The sequence below is a fragment of the Gekko japonicus genome, unplaced genomic scaffold, assembly GCF_001447785.1.
Source record: "Gekko japonicus isolate JY-2015 unplaced genomic scaffold, Gekko_japonicus_V1.1 scaffold1092, whole genome shotgun sequence".
Lineage (NCBI taxonomy): Eukaryota > Metazoa > Chordata > Lepidosauria > Squamata > Gekkonidae > Gekko > Gekko japonicus.
Genome location: NW_015163632.1, coordinates 269,701 through 293,760, shown reverse-complemented (window position 1 = coordinate 293,760; position 24,060 = coordinate 269,701). Strand labels below are relative to the sequence as shown.

The following is a 24,060-nucleotide window of genomic DNA, read 5'->3' as shown; positions in this document are numbered from 1 at the left end:
TTCTACCTTAACACGTGGACAGGACAAACCCCTCCCTCCAAAACACACACACACACACACCACTTGCCCAACCTGTTCTAGTTTGGCATGCAAAAACTGAGCAAATATCAGACTGTACCCTTTCTTGTCAGCTCCCTTTCAAGCAAGACCAAGAAACTGTCACCATTTATTTAAAAAAGAGAGAACCGAAGACCTAAAGCACATGGGGCTGGAAGTGAACTGCCAGTTACCCCCACCCTCCCTCCATTTCTTGCACCTCGCTTGTACACTCTAATCACATTTCCAGCTATTGGCTTTCAGTGTCTAAAAGAACGAGGGGGGGAGAAAGGGATGCTCAGTATATTCTCTGTGCGTCGCACCATACTAGGAAGCGTAAGCATTTAATCATAATCAATGCCAACGACCAAATACTGTCCACAGCAGGGAACCAAGCACGGCACGCCCTCTAACTGTGACTTGTACAATTCTAATGCCTTGCTATGCTGTGCATACCAACACAAGAAGGCTGGTCTTGAGGTTATTTACACATTCATTTCCTTTTAGGTGCACGCCTACCCCTAAGCAAGTAGGGACAAAGTTGTGGTTGCAAGCATTTATCTCGCACACATCATGCTTATTAAGGAACCCAGATTTGCGGCACTTCCCTATCAAGTGCACTTTCAAGGGCAAAGCAAGCACATGCCACAGTATAATGTATGAAAACGTTCTCTAAGGTCTCCTCAATGGCAAACTTCAAGGATTTTTAAAATACATTTTATACCATGAGCATGCACAGAGATCTATGTTTCTACCAGGTGGTAGCACATCTGGGGTTGGATCCAGCAAGCCTTTTCATTATTTTCACCCACTTCCTCTCTTTTATTAGAGATCCTATCACACCTCTTGTTTGTACGTACAGGCCCCTTGATCCCTAGCAAACTTTTTTTTCTAGTGGTCAAAAGGAAACCCCGTCTTCCTTTTTCACTAGAAGAACATGTGGCTGGATCTAACCCTTTAAACTGGAAAAAAAAAATCCACCTGAGTTCTCAGCATCTCTTCGAAAGCTGTCACTTAAGTTTCCACCTCTGGCTAAACAGACAGGATCAGCAGCTTCCGCTAGGTCATTTTGTTTGCATTCATACAAAGCCCAGTCTTTAAAAACTGAAATCCCAAGTGGCAGAGACTCCCTCAGTCATCTGTCTCACCATGCAGATGGGCACGGAGCCTGGGACCAGAAAGAGCTGAAGGACCAGCCCATTTATGGATTGTAAGGATAAGATGTGCTGCATGCATCCTTTCTGACGCCTAAAAGAACCACCCTGTGGGCATGCCCTTTGAACATCTTCTCCAATCTGTCCAGATCACATGCTCTAGGGGATATATATGCTGAACATAATAAATCTCCTATATACTTACTATAATTATGGAAGGAGGGTCAAGGACTTCAACCAGCACTGGCTTACCATTGGGAAGATTATAGTCTACACAAAACACCCAAGCATGTGCAGATGCACACATGCCAAGACAGGTCCAGACACACTGCACGCATTTGGGTTAAGAGGTGGAGATACTGGGCAAGTTACAGAAGAGAAAATGGGCCTTGCCATTTGAGCAACATGTGTACGGGGACAGGAGGAGGAAGAAGAGGAGAAGAATGGATTTATACCCTGCCTTTCACTCGGGAGTCTCAGAACAGCTTACAGTCTCCTTTCCCTTCCCCTCCCCACAACAGGCACCCTGTGAGGTAGGTGGGGCTGAGAGAGCTCTTTCGAGGACTGCTCTTGAGAGAACAGCTCTGAGAGAACTTATGACTGACCCAAGGTCACACCAGCAGCTGCATGTGGAGGAATGGGGGAATCAAACCCGGTTCTCTCAGATTAGAGTCCGCGCTCTTAGCCCCTACACCAAGCAAAGCAGAAGGCTGTACACAATATAGAATCCAGTAACATTTCACAGAATGGCTGGAGCTGGGTGGGAGGGACGCACATAACATGGCACTGCTTAACCATAAGCACAAGCAAACCCCTCCACAGACACTGCACTCTGCACAGTTTCAGTGTCTGTCATATCAAATATGAATGTCACAGATGCTACAGGGCAGCCAATGAAGTGTTATTCAAAGATAAGATTACCATATCTTAACCTCATATTTGGAAAAGCATCACCCGCTATCCAAAATGAGCTTCAATATCTACACAAAACTGCTTTATGAGAGGACAGGCAAAGGCAAGAGTTTGAACCAGAAGGCCTTTGACCCTTTCTATTATTTTACAGAAGACAAACGCTGGATGTCTTTTTACAAGTATTCTGAGCTTCCATGGGAAATAACTAAGTCTGGAAGCTTATCTTTGGCACCCCTGAGCACTACAAACCAACATTCTTAGGATTCTTCTGGAGTAGGGCCTCCGAGGAATACAAAGTGCCCCAGGGCTATTCACATGCCTCATGCTTAGTTCAGTGCATTGATTAATTTCTCTGTCAGTGCAATCACCAAAATCACGTTACTGCGGCACTGTCAAAACTGCCTTTCCCATTCGAATTTAGATCTCCAGAACACCACACAGGAGTGGAAAGAGATAGAAAGCTCTCCTTTTTTTGTATTTTTCGTAAGTGTGTGTGTGTGTGCACCTGGAAGTCATGGCGGCCTCTGGGGGCCTGGAGGAGATTCAGAGAAAGGTGGCTGAATAAGGCCTGCCCCCGCCTCCTGCTGCCTCTGGTATTCCAAGGAGGTCTCCCATCCAAGTACTTGCCAGAGTCAACCCTGCTTAGCTTCCGAGATATTATGAGATCAGGCTTGACTGGAGATAGAAAGCTTTTTTATATATGTAAAGACAATGAGTTCAGTTATAGGAATTTTTGTTATCATTAAATTTCTAGCCCGCCCTCCCCGCACGCGGGCTCACGGCAGCTCACAAATAGGGCACGTATACCAATACATAAAGACAAAATTAAAAACAAGATAAAACACATATCTTGGTAAGATACACAACTGCGCACCGTAAGCCCTTACAATGAGGTATGCGACTTGATGCTCAAGGCCCTGTACAAAGAACAACCATATGGTGCAACAGCAATCCTTCTGCTGATGTACAAAGGCAGGTTTTTCCCTTTCAGTTTATACCTACCTGCAGTTTGAGTGGTACAATCCAAGGAAAGCTGTACCACATGACTGAACTACAGACAAATTAGGTCTGAATCCACATTCTATGCAAGCACCTCTGGCGAAGCCACACAACCCTGCTCTTCACAATCTAACCGATCGCTAGCCACCCAAACCCATCTCTTTCGGCTCTTCTATGAAGCCTTCAGTTTGTGATCCTTCACGGACGCCTCCCTAAACTCTTTTTGTTCAGAATTTCAGGATGTACCACAATTCAAACAGCAGGTGCTGTCTCCAGCAGACTGGCTGAAGCCAATCAGAGCAGCAGCACAGTACGGGATCAGGCTGCTAATCTTCTGAGAGCCAAAGGCTCTACCTAGGGTGGAAAGCTAGATTTAAAAAAAAAGAAAGGAAAAGCAAGGGGGTGGAGAATGCAGTACAGCTGGACAGTTGGAGGGAGTTTACAAGCAAGAATTCAACTTGTAAGGGACCACCTCTCCCCATATACCCCCCGGAGAGCCTTGCGCTCCGTGGACCCATTCATCTGTTGTCTCCGGCCTGAGGGACCTTTACTTAGCCTCCACTGGGCTGGTGGAACTCGCTCTCAATCAAGATTACGGCCCTGCGAGACCTATTACTTTTTTGCAGGGCCTGCAAAATGAAGCTGTCCCACCAGGTCCTTCAGGTGAGGCGCTGGGCATCCGTTAATGGGCCTCCCTGCGGCAGCTGCTGCATTTCTGCTATTAACAAGCGGCTGTTGGTAAGATCTCTGTGGTTCGGCCACAGCCCAACTGTTCCCAGCTTTAGGATTACTGAATGTGTAATTGCTATTATGCCTATCTTTTAACTGTTTTAAATGTTTTAATTGTTTGATATTCACTCGTAATTGTCTATTGATTGCAATTTACGGTTGTAACCTGCCCTGAGCCCGCCTGCAGGAAGGGCGGGATATAAATCTCAATAAATAAATAAAAATAAATTTGCATATGCAGAGAGAGATGTTTGCCTATCTAGCCTCTGTCTCTCATACACAGAGAGCCCTAGACATGGAGCCACCAGGCATTTCCCCTTTTTTACACTGAGGTAGATGCTGCACGAGGAGCTGCGGTGGCTCAAGTGGTTAAGACGCTGAACTGCAGGCTGTGGAAGTTCGGTAGTTCAGCAGTTCAAGACCCAGGTTGCCGCATGACGGAGTGAGCTCCCATCTCTAGTTCCAGCTCCTGCCAACCTAGCAGTTCGAAAGCAAGAAATTGCAAGTAGACAAATAGGTACCACTTCGGTGGGAAGGTAACAGAGTTCCGTGCGCCTTGGTGTTTAGTCATGCCAGTCACATGACCATGGAAACGTCTTCGGACAGCGCTGGCTCTTCGGCTTTGAAACGGAGATGAGCACCGCAACCCTAGAGTCGGACTCAACTGGCTTTCGAGCAAGGGAAACTTTACCTTTACCTAGATGCTGCACGACTCTCAGATGAACTCTGCTCTACTGAGCGCAAACCACCCTCCCCCGATTTCCAGTTTTGCCCCCATCCCTCAGGATGAAAAAGGAGGAGGAGGAGCTGGGTTTTATACTACATTTTTCTCTACCGTAAGGAGTCTCAAAGTGGCTTACATTCCATTCCTCTCCCCACAACAGGCACCTTGTGAGGTAAGTGGGGCTGAGAGAGTTCTGAGAGAACACTGACTGGCCCAAGGTCACCCAGCAGGTTTCATGTGTCTCAAAGCAGTTTACAATCTCCTTCCCTTCCTCTCCCCACAACAGGCACCTTGTGAGGTGGGTGGGGCTGAGAGTTCTGAGAGAACTGGGACTGGCCCAAGGTCACCCAGCAGGTTTTATGTGGAGGAGAAGTGGGGGATCAAACCCGGGTCACCAGATTAGAATCCCCCACTCTTAAGCACTACACCATGCCAGAACCTGAAACAAGTACTTGCGGTGAAAAACGCTGTACAGCGAGCAGGAGGGTTACTTCACAAAACTGTTAGAAACTGGATGGGCAAGCAGCATTTATGTCCGGTAAACAAGAACCTAAAGGCAGGTCACACAGAGTGAAACAGCCAGAGTACAATGCAATGACACAGCCCGGCCAGGATTGTGTAGAATAGTAATTTAAAAAGAACGTTCTGTTCAAGCTCTGCTGCCGAATTGGCACAGCAGGCAAATTCAGACATGTGGTAAGCAAAGGAGAGCTTGGAATCAGGGATGACGGCAAAGAAGTTTAAAGAGGTCAGCAGCCGTGAGTAATTCAAGACACACCTCAAGAGTTCAAATCCACAGGGAAGACTTCCTGTGCGAGAACAATCAAAATGAATATGCAGGAGCGCAATAATGGTCCGGTGGCACTCCCGTTACAACGAAGCTCATCCCGGAAGACGTTTCCGGTGGATTATGCCTCTAGAACACCTGATAGTCAAGGCACAGTAGTAACCAACTGGGTGAGAAACAAGACAGAAACAAGAGATCCCAGCAGCTAGCTCATGTCTAAACCTGTTTGCCGGCAAGATTATGAAGATTAAGCTGAGAACAGAAAATCACAGGAAAACATATCATATCGGGATGGAATTGCTACTTTCTTTAGAGATGATTTCAGGGCACCTTGGAGATCACGTACATGCTTGCACACATATGGGGAAAGGACTGAGGCCCATTACTAAAGAGAGATTAAATGTTTATTAAACGTGTGACATCACAAGCCGGCAGGTGTTAAGAGCCAGCGTGGCACAGTGGTTAGAGTGCCAGACCCAGGTTTGAATCCCCACTCTGCCGCAGACGTTTCGGCCCGACGTTCCTCACAGAGCTGCCGTGAGGATAAAACGAAGGAGAATGGCGGAGTATAACTCAAGTAAATAAAATATTACATTGACAAGCAGGATCCTGAAGAACGCCATTCACTAAGCAGCAGGATCACAAAGAATCCCATTCTTCTCCCCTTTTATGGCCATCTTTTTAATGTTATTCTTTTTTAGTATTATTCCCCACTCCTCCACTCGCAGCTGCTGGATGACCTTGGGCAAGCCATAGCTCTGTCAGAGCTGTTCTCTCCAGGACAGTTCTGTCAAGAGCTCTCTCAGCCCCGCCTACCTCACAGGGTGTCTGTTGTGGGGAGGGGAAGGGAAAGGAGTTTGTAAGCTGCTCTGAGACTCTCAGTGAAGGGCGGGGTATAAATCCAATCTCCTCTTCTTCTCCTCACTTCAACAAAGGTAGGGAACTGTGCAATACAAGAAGAGGGAGCCTCCCTCCCTCCCAAGCAGGGTTCATTTCCACAGAAGAGGGATGCAGAGTGGAAGGTGTGGCCTCCTCAGAGTAGCGCGCACTGGGTCTTTAGTACTCTGGCAGGGAACTAGCAATACCCAGAAGGCCTTTGCTCCACCACTGGCAACATTAACAGGACTTCAATGGCTTCTCTCCAGTGGCCTGTTAACAGCCATGCAAGTCCTCAAGAGATGAAAACATTATTAATATCTAGACTCTTTCTGCTTGAAATGCAGCTGCTAGTATTACCCTAAGGTCTACAACTAGGCTGGGGCAAAGAAGGGGAAAAGGCAGCAAAACGCAGCACTGTAGCCAGAAGATATTCAGTCGGGAGGCACATTCCCCCCAACGTGGTGACATCTCGTGACATCACCCGCTCACTGTGTCTGCACCGTGCTGCTTCTCGAGAACCTTGCCCTGCAGACTCCACTCACCCTTGCAATTTAATTTTTTTTTTGGTGGTGGTTGTTTTTAACTTAGTCCAAGTTGGAAGCCTGGAGCTGGCCACCAGGTTCTCCTGCCCTCTCCCTTCCTCTCCGCGCCCTCACTCCCTTGCAAAGAGATTTTTTTTTATAACTGCAACCTCTCCCGCTCAAGCGCAGTGACGCTTTGCGACAAATCCCTTGCCCTTCGTTCGGAACATGAACTTTCCTGCCTCTGCTCCCCCTCCCCATACACACACGCAGACACACAATTCCACCCACCCCCACCCCACCCCCTTGTGCCATGCCACACTCCTTGCCTGGTGGGCAGGCACCGCTGCCTCGCTGGCTCCTCCTGCTGCTTCCCGCTTCCCAGCGAGGCCACCCCTCTCCCTCCCGCTCCGCAGAAGCAGCAGGAAGAGCCGGTGAGGCAGTGGTGCCTGCCCACCAGGTAAGGAGCGTGGCACACTGGGGGTGGGAGTGGTCTGACAGGAACCTGGGGCGGGGGGCGCTGCCCCCAAATGCCCCACCGTGGCTACTGGCCTGACAGAATGTATTATTACAGTGTCGAAATTATGCTGCTCAGAGGTTTAAGGGAGGCAAGTTGCACCGCAAGGCAGAAAGCTCTTCTCACTGGACCTTCGTATATAGTCTAACGCGGTAAAACGCCCTCCGCCCCTGAATACTGCTGATGGGTAAAGGTGAGAGCAATCAGAAAGAAGCAACAACAGACGGCAGCGCTGACCAGTGTTCCTTCTAAGCTGAGTTAGTGTGAGCTAGCTCACTGTTTTTTAGCCTCCGGCTCACACATTTTTGTCTTCGCTCAGGAAGGATGGCTCCAGAGCAAACTAACTTATGCAGTAGCCAAATCACTGGGCTCACAACTTTAATGCCGGCAGCTCACAGAGAAGAATTTTTGCTCACAAGACTCCATAGCTTAGAGGGAACATTGGCGCTGACGTTTTTTTACCAAACAACTCCCAAGCAGCCTGAGGACTTCAGCAGCGGCACCCTCACCCCCACGGAGGTCTACACATTCAGTGCCCGATGTGGAACACCTCAGAACCGAAAGTTACGATACTACTGAAATGCTTGCCCCCTACCGTTTTGTCTCTTCCTCACAAAAACACCCAATTCTCAGTAGTTGTGAACTCCCAAGAGACATTTTCCCTGCTCAATCACCATACCCACTTGTGGCAGTGCATTGCAGCACTGAAGGAGCCAGCAAACTCACTTTAGCAGCACATACACTAAGACTGAAATGATACAGAGAAGATTAGCATGGCCCCTGTGCACAAGTGACACACAAAGGAGCCAGCAAATGGGCCGTGGTCACAGGACATCCTGCAGAAGACTTTTTTGCACTCTCCTTTTCATCCATGTCCACTGCGGTGTCCTCCAAGCAATTCTGTATTAAAATCAAATTCAACCTTCTTTTTAATCCAGGTTCCCCCCCCCCCATTCTGCATTACATTACCAGCCTTCAGTGGTCAGCCCGGTTTCAGTCTGCTGTTTCCCCGGGGTTATTTGGATCCTGTTTTGCCGTGGACTTAAATTGCCTCAATGTGAACACTGAGAAAATCCGGAGTGGCAGGCAAATGCAGAAAGAACCTAAGAGATCTACGCAGTCTTAAATCTTTGCCTGTTCTCCGTGGCCAGGTGAGCTGAAGTACAGCCCCCCCATACAGGAACCAAAATGCAGAATTCGGGGTTTTCAGGGTTTTTTAGTAGAAGTTCTCATCAGAAAGGAGAAGATGCTAACTGAAAAAAAATGACTGCATCTTTCTGATGGATCAGAGAAAGGAGGGAATTATCCTATGGAACCAATATGGCCAGAACTGGGCTGTGCAACGGTCACAGGTGCTCAGCAAGCATTTCTGGGAATTGTGGAGAGGATGCTACAAAACCCTCTTTAGGAGCCGCCCTCTCTTGAAAACACCCCTCCAAAGGATTTCTTGGAAAGGAAGCCGTGGCATGTTAGTATTTGTGATGCAGACGTGCCTTTACACATATGACTCAAATGCAGCAGCTTGCAAAAACAACTCGAAGAGCCCCACCTTTCCTTGATTCAGGATAAGCTCACCGTTTTTCTCAAGGGAATGGGATCCCTTCTGGCACTGGCTCTGAACAGAGGAGGAAAATGCAAACCTGCTAGTATGAGCTCATATCTACGTTTGCCAGCAGAGCATGTGACCAAAGCTACCGCTGTACTCCGGACCCTATGAAAAGTCTACAGGCCCCTGGAGATCTAAAAGGGAATGGGGAATAAAAGTCCCTGACGCTTGCCTGGAACTTTCACACTGATCTCAGTAAGGCTTAAGAATATGGAAAAGGCAGCACTAAGGTTACACTAGGCAAATGGCCTGGAGAATTACTACAAGTCTTTCCCTTTTCCAGTCCTGAGGACAGCTAAGATTTGGGCCTTGCAAAAGCATCAGAGTGGGAGAGCACAGCAGCTTCCAAATGCATGCATTTCACAATTCAAGTTTCCCCACTCAGAAAAGCAACATGTCAAAATATTCTCCTTCTGTGACCAGGGAAGAGGCCAGTATGATGCAGGTCAATGGAGCATTGTGCTCGAGGCAAAGGGCATCTAGTGGCCTGCGACATTTTGCAAGTTATCGATCCCATTAACAAGAGAGGTATCTGAAGAGAGCTTGCTCCAGGGATCAGATGGGCAGCTCGGCACAGCAGACAGGCAAAAATCCTGCCAACACGATCTCCACATTCAGTGTCTCTTGAACCGCATAGCTGGATGCAATAATTCTCCACACTGAGTCATTACTGTTACTTTCAGGATACTGAACTTGGGGTTTGGTTCTAAAAAACAACAGAAGATGCCACTGAAAATGCATCCTCAAGTCTAAGCCTATTTCACAGGGTCAGTTTGTTGGCAACACTGAAATGCTTCTACTGAAGCCAACAATAAAGTTTGCTGTTTTAAAATGAGCACAACCTTCGGTCCCGCACCTTAGGGCACTACTTAAGGTCTTACGGGGTTGGGGGAGAGTGCTGCTGCCATCTTTCTACACCTCCACAAATGTAATCCTCTCTGAGATTACCATCAGACTGGTTTCTTTGCCAATTTCTTTTAAAAAGTTCAATACACAATACAAAATGTTTGCAATGAAAGATGCCAAAGAAACCTTTGGATTTGCAAGTTGAATTGTGCCCTTGGGCAGACAGTTCTAGTCATTTCAGCACAGTATTTAGCTTTTTAGCTTAGAAGGAACGTCTTGGGGGGAGGGGGGGAAAGGCACACTAAAATACTGGTATATTGTTCACCTGCCCTGCCATTTGCCTCCTTTAAACCCAAGCTTCCAAAGATCATGTCTGATGAACCGCCTAAAGACACCAAATGAACATGAAACCCGGCAACAGATAAGCAACTTGTTTAAGATCTTCCTATCACTCTGCATTATATGCAACATCCTTTACTGGAGAGGGGGGGCACCTCCCATTATCTATGGAGAGCTAGAGTATTTACTCTCAAGTATTAGGACTATAAACTACTGAATGGATAAAGAAAAGTTTGCAGGTTGAGGTTTAGTGACTGGTTTCCCGATATTGTCCACAAATGATGCAAGCAAGAAACGAACTGCAAATTAAGGATGCTTTCAGAAGGGCAGTTTTTCATGTGATCCTCCACAGAGGTTTGTCTATATTGGTGCACCAAATAAAAGCAAAAAAAAAAAGTGACTTGAAATTTGACATATCTGTTTGAACTAAAGATCTGGAGGGGTTTCTAAAGTGTGGCACAATCGTGGTAAAGGAAACAAAGCAAGGCATACCTCTAGATTGGAAACCACACCAATTTGATCACGGAAGAAATACTACCAACAGGAGGTTATTTTTCCATTCCACCTGCTCAACTCTGACAAAGCAGTGGTATCACCCATCCTAGAGGGGCTGTTTCACTTTTGGAGGCATGACACACTTCCTGACAGCGATGCTCAGTGAGTCAGGAACCACCACGGAGGCAGTTTGGGGAAGGCTGCCAGGCTCTCTACAATGACAGCTGCAGAGATAAAACTGTTCGAAAACTGTGTGCCGTTTTCTAACAAAGGCATCTGAACCATCAGGCTGATCCCAAAGACAGTTCAAAATCCAACCAGGGAAGAGCTCCAGTACAGTATTGCAAACTATTGTCACTTGGGGCCCTCTCCATGCCCCAGGGATGCCAGGCTGGCTACAACCAGGGCCAGGGCCTTCTCAGTGGTGATTCCATCCTGGTGGAATGAGCTCCCGGAAGAGATCAGGGCCTTGCGGGACCTTCTACAGTTCCGCAGGGCCTGCAAGACGGAGCTCTTCCGCCAAGCTTTTGACTAAGGAGCCGCATTATACACCAAGGAGCAATGTTTCCTCTAAGCTGAGTTAATGTGAGCTAGCTCACAGTTTTTTAGCCTCTGGCTCACACATTTTTGTCTTAGCTCAGGAAGGCTGGCTCCAGAAGAGCAAACTAATTTAGGCAGCAGCCAAATCGCTTGCTCACAACTTTAATGCCAGCAGTTCACAAAGTAGAAGTTTTGCTCACAAGACTCCACAGCTTAGAGGGAGCATTGCCGAGGAGTTCCCCTGTGCCCCGGCTTCACCATCTTTTATCTCCAGCCTGTGCCCACCGCACAATAACTGAGTTGACGTGAATACCGTCAGAACATACAGTCACCTTAAGCTGCATTCTAAATAACTTCTGCTCCCGTTTTTTAATCTGCATTTTATGTTCCAGCGTTCTAGGATATTTGAAATGAATGTTATTTTATGTCTATGTGCCCATGATAGGTTTTAATTGTATTTATGTGAAATTTTATGTAAGCCGCCCTGAGCCTGCCTTTGGCAGGGAGAGCGGGGTATAAACCGAATTAAATAAATAAATACATACATACATACCTAAATATATAGCTTGCTGGAGAAGAGGCCTCCGGCACACAGAGCCAAACAGATCTCCACGTGCCCAGACAGACTGTCTCTCAAGCCCCCACAGTCCCACAAGCTGTCCCAAGAGAAGACCCATGACTCACTGCGAGGAGCAGTTGTCAGGAGAAAATGTGTGCGCGCCAAAAGGAACTGCAGCCATGAAAGGGGATAAAGGACATGGATTAAGCCACGCCCGGAGCACGCACGTGCATACACACGTATCTTCCACACTAGCTCTTACCTGTGCATGTTTCCATTGGTAGTGAAGGACTGATCGCACACCGAACATTTATAAGGCCTTTCACCTGAATGCACAAGCATGTGGCGATCCAGGGAGCTTGCTGAGCTCAAAGACTTTCCACAGATGCTGCAGGAATGGTCTGTCCCTCCAGTGTCAGTATTGTGCTAAAGAGAGCAACAACAGATTTCCACTGAGTTCTCCCCTGTTCAGATCCAAGGGCACTTTAAAGTCATTTGCAATTAATCCTCCAGGACAAGGTTCAGTGTAACAGTTAGCAAGAAGCACCTGTGTGTTAACACAATTCTTTTTAACTCTCTGGTTATGGTTCAGCCCAACATGAAGTTATAGAAAGGACATGTTTTTGATAATAGCCTACTTTTCTCCCCATAGAGGCTTGATATCTCCTCTGTTTTATCCTAACAAACACCCTGTGAGTTAGGTTAGGTAAAGGGTATACAACTAGCCCAAGGTCACCCACTGAGCTTCCGTGGTAGAGTGGGGGGTTCTTTCAGATTCTAGTTTGGGACTCTTAACCAAACTGAACCGTCTTCAGACATCTGAAAGACTAACAACTGTGGGCTCCCTTGCCTTCAAATATAGCCTCGGGAGGGGTTACGTTACATGAAAAGTGGAGCATTCAGAAAAACCCTTTCACTATCGACTGGTCCAGTAAAAATGGAATTAAGTGGATTACTTCTTGAGTCATCTAACCCAATCATCCAAGGCTACTGAGCTGGTTCGTACCTCCCGCCCACCCCATGTGAAGATCTGGGGAGGATGCTGCCTTGCAGCCAGCCAGCGCTCCCTCAGAGGCCCCGTTGGTGAGAATTTTAACAAGGGGGTGGGGGAGGAAAAGGAGGAGAGACAGCCACTGTGACTTCCACAAACTGCATGCGGGTTTAAAAAAGAAAAGGACGAAGCAGGGCAGGGGATCTGCCAGAATTGCACACAATTGCTGCAGATGCACACAGTCTCCACGTGGATGCAGCACTCCTCGCAAGCAGTGTGCTTCTGGGCGTGCTCTTTCATAAGCAGCCCCCCTGAATGTATTTTGAGGCACTGACTTTGGAAGCTACCTTAAGATGTGAACCAGCCAAGCCGGGATTGCCTAAAGGCCTAACCACAAAAATAACAGACTCATCTCTAGTCTTCCTCTTTAAGAACTGCCAGAGAAGGCGATTCCACAACTCTTCCAAGAAATCTGTTTTGTTTAACTGGTAGGAACAGTCCTTCAATAGCCAGTCGAAAGTGGATTCCTTGCCAAGATAAAGCCATTGCTTCTTATTCTTCACTAGGTTAGGTAAACATTCGTTTGTCCTCTTATTTATGGTAACCTTGAAAATTCTGAAAACTGCTCTCAACCGTAACCTTTTCCCCTAAACAAGATAGTCCTGAAAGGTCTCTTTGCATCTTGTATGTTCCTGCAATCCCTAAAACATGCAGCCTGTGTCCCCCCCCCTACACCCAATGCCTCCAGAAGCTTCTTTATTCAGAACAAGACACAGAATACATCAGTGTAATTGCCATCTGGATTGGTTGAATTTATTGTCTTGTTGATGTTTTTTGTTTTTTAACTATACATTAATTGTAAATGTTTCGTAATGACTGTAGATCGCCCAGAGTCTGTTCGTGGCGGGGGGGGGGGGGGGGGGGGCAGCAGCAGCCACCGCCGCCAACTAAGGGACTGAAGAGTATTGTGCTGAAACTATGGGCAATGTTCACTACTTAAGTGTTTTTCCCCTCAAGCCTCCAGTGTTTTAAAGACTACCGCAGAAAGAGAATACAGCAGGAGCAGAAGGACAAAGAAAACGTTTCTTGAGGCAACATATACATGGGGGGGGGAGTACAGCAGTCTTAATTCCTGAGCTTGAATGAGAAAATTCGTTCCACCGAACAGGACAGCAATCCAGACCAGGAAGCCACTTTCCCACATAAAATTCAAGCGTCTAACCTACCTTACAGGGTTGTTGTGAGGGTAAAATGGACGACAGGGGGACAAAGTAAGCTGCCTTGAGTCCCCAGTGGGGAAAAGGGCAGAGGTATAAATGAAGTAGATAAATAAACAAAACCATCAGCTTACCTGACGAATATGCATGGTCAGCTGATGCTGGGTAGTGCAAATCTTTTCACACAGAGGACATGTATAGGAAGACTTCTCATCTTTTGTTTCCTGTGTTGTTGTTGTTTTAAAAAAATAGAAATAAAAATTCAGAGAAATGTCCACAGAACTCAAGGAAGAGGAAACCAACATTTCGACAACTGCAAATATTACACCTCTCACATTGTTGAAGCAAACGGCACAACATAACCTTACCTGGGAAATCATCCAAGCAGATCCTCAAGAAGGCAAGTTCTTTCCAAAAATTTGCAACCGGTACTTAAAACAGTATAATGAAAAGGGTGGGGGTAGAAATAGTGTTGGGCCTACGATCAGGTTGTAGCTCAGCCCTTCACTATATGGAATTTGGCACACGTCAGGCACACAGAATAAAGGAAACAGGAGTGGTTTTCAAGCTGTTGCTATATTTGAAGGCTTTTCACACTGATTTGTCTCCAAAGGGACCCCTGCACAACGTAGAAGATTCTTACTGTCTGGAAGGAAACACAAATGGGGTACCAAGCACAGAACTCGTGGCCTTACCACGCCACAATCACCCTACAATTGTGCACTGTGGGCGACTCCTTCAATATGCTTTTAGGGGACCCCAGGTACCCCCAGAGGTCAGGATATGACACACACACTCTAAACACTGATGGCCAGAGCAAGCTAGAGGCATGGAAGAAGAACAGCTCATAGCAACATTGACAACTTCATACAACGAAGAGTTCTATGAACTGCTGGGTGGAGGAAAAGTGCCGACAACTTGCGCCGACTTATGGCAACCAGTGTTCCCCCTAAGCTGAGTTCGTGTGAGCTAGCTCACAGCTTTTTAGCCTCCGGCTCACATATTTTTGTCTTAGCTCTGGAAGGATGGCTCCAGAGCTCGCTCATGACTTTAATCCCAGTAGCTCACAAAGTAGAATTTTTGCTCACGGGACTCCACAGCTTAGAGGGAGCATCAATGGCAACCCCGTAGGGTTTTCAAGGCAAGAGATGTTCAGAGGTGGTTTGTCCCTGCCTGCCATTGCATAGCGACCAGAGACTTGCTTGGTGGCCTCCCATCCAAATATGAACCCTGCTTAGCTTCCAAGAACTGGTGAGATCAGGCCAGCCTAGGCTACCCAGGTCAGGACCTTAGATAGATTAGCTACCAGTAATGTATGTTCTCCCAACTATAATCTGACTAAGATGTCTGTGGTAACAGCAGAGATCTTCCCAAGAATAACTGTCCACAAGATGCTCAAGGAGTACCAATCGTCCCCCTCTCCAGTAGGTACAGGCTTTGCCTCATATCTGCCACACCTATTCCCCCGCTCAAACCTCCAGAGACGCTGTTCCACTGAGTCCCTTCCTGTGGCACTGAGTTCCAGATTCACTCCTCACTGAAAATGACTGAGAGGGTGGGGGGAAAGGCAGTAATAATCGTCATTTTTGGTGTTTTGTTTTTTTTTAAAAATAGCCCCCCACACGAGGCATGATTGACATGACTTTTCCAACTGCTACAAATATGGCTGTCAACCTCCAGATGGGGCCTGGGGATCACCTGGAATTTCAACTGAGCTCCAGACGGCAGAGATCAATTTCTCTCGAAAAAACTGCTGTTTTGGAGGGTCAATTCTGTGGCATTACACCCCACTGAGGCCCCTCGTCTCCCCAAGCCCTGCCCTCCTTTGGCTCTACCCTCACCCCAATCTCCAGGAATTTCCCAAACTGAAGTTGGCAACTCTAGCTACAAATCAGAAGAATCAGAAGAATTTATTTCAGTGTAAGAGAAGAAGAGTGTCCTGTGCTTTTGAAAGTACGTCCTTGAGACGCTGAGTCAGACAGTAGGCCTTTCAAACCAAGGACAGAATGGAACTCTGGGATGAAAACAAGTTAAATGGCTTTCTCTTCCCCTCAATTGCTTTAAATAGCCAATGTGAGACACCATTTTGCAGGAAAGGGTAGAGTTGTCCACACAATTCAAGTCACCAATGCTTTCATACAGTTCACACACATACACTCACTTCAGGCCTGTCTGATCAGGCCCTTCGAGGCTTAGGAAAGGCGGCCTGATCCTGCCCCCACCCCCTTCTCAGAAGTCCTACCAATTTCGGTAGAACTGACTCCTGAGGAAATGTGCACCATACTGACTTAGATAGCTTTTTAGGAGGGGAGGAGGAGGACGAAGAAGAAAACATGAAGAAATTGTAACTCAGTCAAAAACACTGCTATTTTGCCCCCCCCCACACACACGCACACAATCCATTTTCATACGCTAAGCCTACAGGACACAAAATATTACTCAGAAATGATGCAAATTCTAAAGACCGTGAATTGAAATGAAAAGAAAATGCATCACTTCGAGAAACTTTGGTTTGATGTGGCTTCATAATGTCTATAGCACCACAGGTACACCAATGTTTACTGAGGTAAGCACACAAAAAAATGGCAGAGACCTGTCACAGTGTTCCTCCAAAGGTTTAGGAATGCACATCTCCTTTTTATACATGTCTATAGCTGCCAACACTGGTATAGGCAGTGCAGTGTGGTATGAGTGCTATAGCTGCAAAGCGGCATTTGAATCCAAGGCCCAGATCTCTTTATGTACTGGGTATCACTACCTTATTCCTGTTCTGTTATCCTCCATACAACTGTAACATACAAACACATGGAACTGCTCTCTTTCATCTGCTTCTAGATTCTTATACAAAAATTATAGGTCAACTTCAAGCACAAAACAAGGGTCTTTAAGAACCGGTGATTCAGTGCCATTCCAGTCATGGAAAACCCACTGCTCCTCAAATATGATATCTGCTTTGTCTTTCCTTGATCCCCTTTCCCCCTCATTCATTAAACCCCCCCTATAATTATAGGACTGAATGATAAAATCATTCAAAAATAATATAAAAATGAGAGAGATGTGCCTTTTTAACATTTGAATACTTCCAAGAAAAACAAACCTCTTACACTAATGGGTTTGCCCTTCTGTGTATTCCTTAGTCTATAACTGATGTTCAACAATTCCTGTAGCAATGAGTTCCACAGGTTAATGCTGCACTGCATGCTTCCTTTGGTCTCACCTTCATTTAGCAAACAGCAGGTAACAGAGAACCAGGGGAGATTTTGTATTTTCACACTTGTGTGTTCAGTCATACAAACAAACCCTCTTTCAATTTGTGTGCAGGGCATATCAGGGTATGACAAGCCCCCCCCCCCAAAAAAAAAAATCGTTCATGGAATAGCCTTCATATCCCACTTTGCTGCGAGTCTGTTAAACATGGTCTTCAAGAAGAGGGAACAAACAGGGAAGAAAAACTCTTGCAGCTGTGCCGACCGTTTACAGTTTTAATCCCCAGGGCCTGTGAAATCAGACTGTGTTTCCCCCGCTGAAGGAAAGCTATCGTCTACTGCTCTGTGCATGAATTGTTCAGAAGCTTTGCTCATCACTTTTTGCAGGGTGGGGAAGAACCGGCCCCCTGCAAAAAACAGGGAGGGGAAAGGCACACTGTGGCTCAGCCAACACAGATTAGCAGGAGTCCTTTGGTTTAACATTAACCCAGCCCCTCCAAACTTCTCCTCTCTTGCTCACTCAGTGACTGGGCTGCATACCATAGCAGCAGTGAACCAGAGAGCAGGGAGGATTCTGTGTACGCACCAAAAGCTGAGCTAAACTTCTGTAAAAGTAGCTCGGCCAGAAGACACTTTAAAAAGGGAGACCACCGCACCACAGGCCTGGATCCCTGCCGACAGAAGAGTGCTTCCCTGAGTTAAGAGACGGAATTAGCAGCTAATTCGATAACGACGGTCAAGTGACCCCACTCATTCTGAGTTCTGCATTGGGTTGCTTCACTTCCCGACTCACTGAAGAGACAAATGAGAGCTTGGTGTGGGAAAATGGATGGGGCGGAGAGGTGAGAAATTATGTACTGACTAAGGGAGTTCTGACTCTCAAGAGTACAAACCCAAAGGGATCTCTCGAGAGTACAAACCCAAAGGGATCTCGTTGCTCTCTGAGGGGGCCACAGGACTCAAATATCGTGTTTCCCCGAAAATAAGACACTGTCTTATATTTATTTTTTCTCAAGAAGGCACACTAGGGCTTATACCACAAATGCATAGAAATCCTGCTAGGGTTTATTTTTGGGGTAGGTCTTATTTTCGGGGAAACAGGGTATATGTACAAATGTAGCTATATGTACAATCGCAACAGGCCATGGTCTCTAGCTAGGACGAAGTCCTCAGGCAGGAGACACCCCCCCCCCGCTGCACGTGCACACACAGAGAGCCCCTCCCAGCACAGGAACAGAAAGTTTACAGTGGCAGAGTTCATAGTACGAGCCGCTTTAAGAGGTAGACAGAACACCACAGCAAAGAAACCGTCACCATCAGAAATGCCAAGAACCCTGTGTTTAAAATTTCCCTCCGCTCTATGGTTAGAACAGAGAAAAGCCACCAAATTGTAGCACCCTGAGAACAGAATGGCTGGACTGCGAAGAGGTCAGTCTAGTTTTCTGCCTCCAACAGCTGCTGGGAAATTTAGGAACAGGACACGATGGCATTTGCCTTCTTGTTTGTCTCCAACGTCCAGCATGTCAGAGGAATACTGCCTTTGCGCATTTTATTACCTAGTTAATAGCACTGCCCACGGTAAAAGCTGGTTAGCAGATATTTTTGATGCACAGCTATCAAAGACTTCATCATCCGCTGCTCCCCCCTCCTCTCTTCTTGTGCCAAAGATTTGCAATGCAAATTTAAAATCTTGAGACAATCTTGCAAATGCCACTCATTCAACAGGAATCCAGAGCTGTTGGGCAATAATGGGTCCACCTTCAACAGGAGCAGCAGCAGCAGCCCTGCAGGTCAGTCCCAGCAAAAATGGAAGCCGAACCCCAGGCCACAAACACAGAAGCGGGCTCCTAAAAAACTGCCACCCACTTGCCTGCCTGTGCAAAAACCTCCTTATCACAAGACAGCTTGAGCAAGCAAGCAGGATGGGAGGGCTAACGTCTGGGCTGACCTACAGGGAAAACCACTCTCCCTCTCCCCACAACACATCCCCCCCCTTATTTATTTATTTTTGTAACACACAAGCATCTCTTTTAATCCCCTCACATTTACTCTCTTGATCTAATGCCCAGCGAAAAGGCTGCTGGAATTAAAAGGTCAGTGGCTGTAAAGGACTGCCCTGAAGCAGCCTGCCCGCCTGTGCCCGCGCACACACACACACACACACACAAAACCCACCCCAACCACATGCTATTCTGACAGGCAGCTGTGCCCTGGCGCCCCTCCTCGCCTCTCTCTGAGCAAGGCAGTTCAACTACGCCTGCAATTGATCAAACCGGGATGGCAGCTCACATAGTCTGATGCCCTGTTCCTGAGGGATCTGAACACACTCGTTTTTCTAATGCTAGCCTAAGTTCAGTCCTTTCTCATTCTAAATCCGGCCCTTAAGGGCAGGCTAGCAGTGAGAAATGAGCGCCTTCCACATCACACCGCTCTCCAGAAAGACTCCGTAACACTTGCAAGATCCCCTGCAAGTCTTTTAAGAACTGTAGTTTGTTTGGTTTTTTTGGGGGGGGGGGTTAAGAAAGAAAGAAGTTGTTTCTAGCCCTCCTGGAAGGAATAAACTTTAAAGCACAGTGACGAGCTCTGAAGGTTGGAACCAAATCTCTTTTGCACTGGTTATTTTAATACATTTCTATCCCACCCTTTTTTCAAAGGTGCTCAGGTTGGCATACACTGTTCTTTGGTTAAGTGGTTAAGTGCGTGCAGTCTAATCTGGGAGAACCGGGTTTGATTCTCCACTCCTCCACTTGCACCTGCTGGATGACCTTGGGCAAGCCATGGTTCTGTCAGAGCTGTTCTCTCAAGGACAGTTTTCTCAGAGCTCTTTCAGCCCCGTCTACCTCATAGAGCATCTGTTGTGGGGAGGGGAAGGGAAAGGAGATTGTAAGAAGCTCTAAAACTCCCAGTGAAGAGTGGGGTATAAATCCAATCTCTTCTTCTTCACTACAACCCTGTAAGGTGGGTTACTCTCAGAGCCTCTTCATGCTATACAGATGGCACACATGGGGTTTGGGTACCACACCCTGTGCCCAGTGTAACATTCACACCTGACATGCATTTTTCTCCCCAATTCCTGTGACCACAGTGCCTGACTTGGATCACAACTGTGGCGTGCATCGAGGATGGAGACTGAGCCTTTCTCTCTGCAGCATTGCCTTGACTGGTAATAATCCCAGGTGTGTGCTGTTGGGGGTGCTGGGGGAAAGCAGACTCATCAGTTTCCCCCAACAGGCCAAGCAGAGCCCCCCAGGAACATTTCAGCACGCGAAACCGGGTACCACATGCATGGGAACAGCAAACTTGCAAGCTTCCATGGCTCAGCCCTCAGTCCCTTACACCATTCTAGCGGCAAGATTTTGAAGATCCATCCTGATTGCTCAGTCACCAGGCTAAACATCACAAGAGCACTTGGTAACATGCAGCATGTTTGCCTCTGCCAACAAAAGAGTATTTCGTTGCATGTTTTCCGGTGTACTAATGGGTGACACTGTCTTGACTGAAATAGCCCTGAGAGAACACAAACAATGGTTAGGAGTTTTGTCCCTCCCAGAACAATTCAACTACGCCTGCTTGATATGACAGACCCCTGCTTCTTCTTCATTGTGAGGCAGACTTTCCCACCAAAATGCTGTTCACCACTCTGACTGAGCAGCCTCTTAGTAGCGTGTTTTAATAATGGAATTATAACTTTCTGCATGTCCCACCCTGTGATAGAGAAGTTAGTTAGTTTTTGCCCAGGCCAGGGATTTATCTAAGCAGGAGCCCTCTTATAAATCCCTTTGGAAATGGCATTTGACATGAAGTAAAGTTCAAACAAAGAAAGTTGATTTTATTGAACAGGCACAGTTGGGTTAGGAATAGGGCAGGGGACAAGAAGTTGCGGTAAATTTTGTTGTTTATACAAATCATAATATCTTGAACAGGCAACAGAGTATAGAGACTCAGTTCTTAACGGTGAAGTATTCATTTGCCTTGGAGATTTGTTTCAGCAACAATGTATCCCAATAAAGTCTCTCATAACTATCTGAGTTTCCTGGAAGTTAGCACTTTATTCCTGTATTGAAATACTTCACTTGTGGGATTACAACTTTCTTTTTTGACACTTGAGGAGTCTAAGACAATTTCCCTTTTCACATAAACCAGGATTCCCTTCTGAGTTGAACCCACCGAATAACAGGGGAAGAAATATCCTCCTCTTTCTAGGAGCAATAATCTTTTTTCTGTTTGGCTAGACTGGCAATACTTAAGATTGTAAATTCTGATTTCTGAACTTTTCCCTCAAATGTGATGGTACGCAGTAAGGGCAAGGAGTCATGTCCCTCCACTTCCCAAGTGAACTTGTCTGTTTCCCTCAAACTGGAACAAACACTCCTTTTGATTGGCTACTGCCAAGCCAAAGTCCAAATGATGACTGACTCTCTCTGACCAGACTGACAAGACTTTTTGAAAGTTTGCCCTGACCTGGATAGGTCAAGCAAACCTGTCTTGTCAGATCTCGGAAGCTCAGCAGGGTCGACTCTAGCAAGTACTTGGATGGGAGACCTCCTTGGAATACCGGAGGTGGGGGCAGGCTTTATTCAGCCACCTCTCTGAATATGCTCTGGGCCCCCAGTAGGGGTCAGTCACCAGAAGTCACCATGACTTCTAGTTGCACACATACACACAAACACATATATTTTTAAAAAATACAACAACAACAAAAAGACTTTTGAAAGCTCTCCTCAGCTGCCATTCACCAATCAGAAAGAGGCATGCAGGCATCAGCTTTACAATGAGGCATTAATCCCTAATTTTCCAGTTCTCTGAATCTGATGCACTAAGCAGCCTGCTTTTGGAGGTCAGTTCATCACACCTGACATCCAAAAGGAAGCCCAGTCACTTGCTGGTAACAGGCTCTACCTCTTCTCATCTTATGGTCCCACAGCTGAAAACAGCCAGAAATCACTGCAGGTTTCCTTTCCTGCTCTGGAAATCACACAGCAAAGGATGCAGCCTGGGAAATGATGAAGGGAACTGCATGCTATGAGCGTCCACGGCCATGAAACACGAGACCCAGGCAATGTGCTACCATGGCTGCACTTTTTCAGGTACCAGCGATATTTATTCATACACAATGGGACCATCCCTGCTGTAATCTGTATACCTCCAATTTTCACAATACAATTTCTATGGCAAACTGTGCATACAAGGATGGATAAGCTCGTGTACGGGGGGGAAAGACCTGCCATAAACTGGCAAATGCCTATACGAAATCAAAGTGTTGATCATAACAGCAAAGCCCTGGATTTTTTTAAAAGTGCATTTGTGCTGCGGTTTCATGCCTTTAAACTGATGGTCTTAAGACACAGCAGAGGACCAAAAGCAGGTTAAACATATTTTAACAGACAGAAAATTAAACTGGATTGCATTCACTTTAACATACCAGGTCATAATGAGACTGGGACTGTGGGACTTGGTGGCCACAAATGATTGAGGGGAAGCTTGCTTTGTTTTTAAAAAACGACAGTATTCTGTATCAAAAAAAGTCTGCTTATTCTTTACCTGGTTTCTACGGCCAATCCGATTAGGAGTAAGCGATTTTGGTGGGGATTTAACGTTTGGAGACACCACACCATTTTCAGGTATCTTCCCCAAGCTCATGACAGCCGCCATCATGGTGTCAACAGAGGACAAATCCGTGTCTTCAACAGTTTGATAACCCTGGTGATGCCACAGAACTGCTCAAGCTTCCACGTTTATTCTCTGGGATTGTGAGCAAGTACCAAAAAAAAAAGGGGGGGGGGAGAGGAAGGTCAGACATCCAGTCAATAAAAGTAGCCACCACAACAACAATACGTCCTTTGTACCTCATCCATTAAGAGGATTGTTAAAATTCTGGTTTAATTCTCTGTACTTTTACATCTGTAGCCTGTGCATTTTTGAGATCTTTCTATGAAGTTTTGAAATACGTCACTTTTTAAAAAATCTTGTTAATTGCACGCTTACATTTTGTATTCTTGCAACCTGGTGTTGCACTATTAGGTGCCTGAGAATGTAAGATGGGATAGCATTGTTTTAAATAAATAGTAAAAGACGAAAATCAGCGATTGAAGGACAATCTCTTATTCAAAGACACTATTCCCAGGTAGGCTCATCTTTGTCCCCCTCCTCCATTTTGCCTTGACAGCAACCATCCAGTGGAGGTAGGTTAGACTGAAAGAGAGTTGTGGGACCAGAGTGGACGAACAGCAGTCAGAGTGAGGGAGGACAAATGGCTCTTCTGAAAGCACAGCTCCCCTGCAGAAAGGAGTCCAATTCATCCCCTTATCCCTTCTCCATCCACCCCACCAATCCACACGACTGCTCTTCCAATGACTACAGGAATGAAGAGACAAACAAACGAAGACGACTTTCCTGGATGGATGGTTGGACACGCAGCACTATCTTGTCCAGTGAGATACTGCAGATAAGCACGTATTACAAATAAATTTCTAAAATCGCTCTAATCTTAAACCAGCCATTCCAGCTGAGCTAATTACCTTCATTGTTCTTCTTTTGACACTGTCCAGTGGGATGTCCCCTTCCTTGCCTGCCGCTCTCCTGTTATCAGTGTGGCAGGCTTAGTCCCATCTAGACCCAGAGACTTCTTTCCTCAGCAGCACCGGTTAGCACTGGATGACGAAAAGGAGAAGGGCGGAAAAGGTTAAGCTCTAATGGCAAAGATCATGAGATGCATCCAAACGTCACGTACAAAGTAATATAACAATTCGATATTTAGAATCACAGCTCTCAGAGCAGTAAAAACAGGTTGCTTACCTGTAACTGATGATCTTCGAGTGGTCATCTGTGCACACACACCCATGGGATCTAGTGCGCATGCGCTGGATCGATCGGCACTGTAGCAAGCTCTTAACGGATTTTCGCACCCAGACCTCGGGCATGCGCAGGAACCCCACCACGCATGCCCAGAGCGGCTCAAAACTTGGGGGGTGGTTACTGGAACCTCTCCCCAACATGCCCACCA

The 24,060-nt window shown here is 46.5% G+C and overlaps 1 protein-coding gene across 1 annotated transcript in view; it reads right to left on the bottom strand.

Moving 5' to 3' along the window:
• RREB1 (ras responsive element binding protein 1) overlaps positions 1–24,060 on the bottom strand; it is a 175,867-nt gene that overhangs the window by 53,758 nt on the left and 98,049 nt on the right. Inside the window, exons 3-6 of the mRNA XM_015407545.1 lie at positions 23,576–23,707; positions 22,599–22,799; positions 13,986–14,075; positions 11,906–12,069 (exon numbers count right to left, since the gene is read on the bottom strand). Of these exons, the coding sequence (XP_015263031.1) occupies positions 11,906–12,069; positions 13,986–14,075; positions 22,599–22,712 (368 nt within the window). The 5' untranslated portion in view covers positions 22,713–22,799; positions 23,576–23,707. The remainder of the gene's footprint in view (positions 1–11,905; positions 12,070–13,985; positions 14,076–22,598; positions 22,800–23,575; positions 23,708–24,060) is intronic.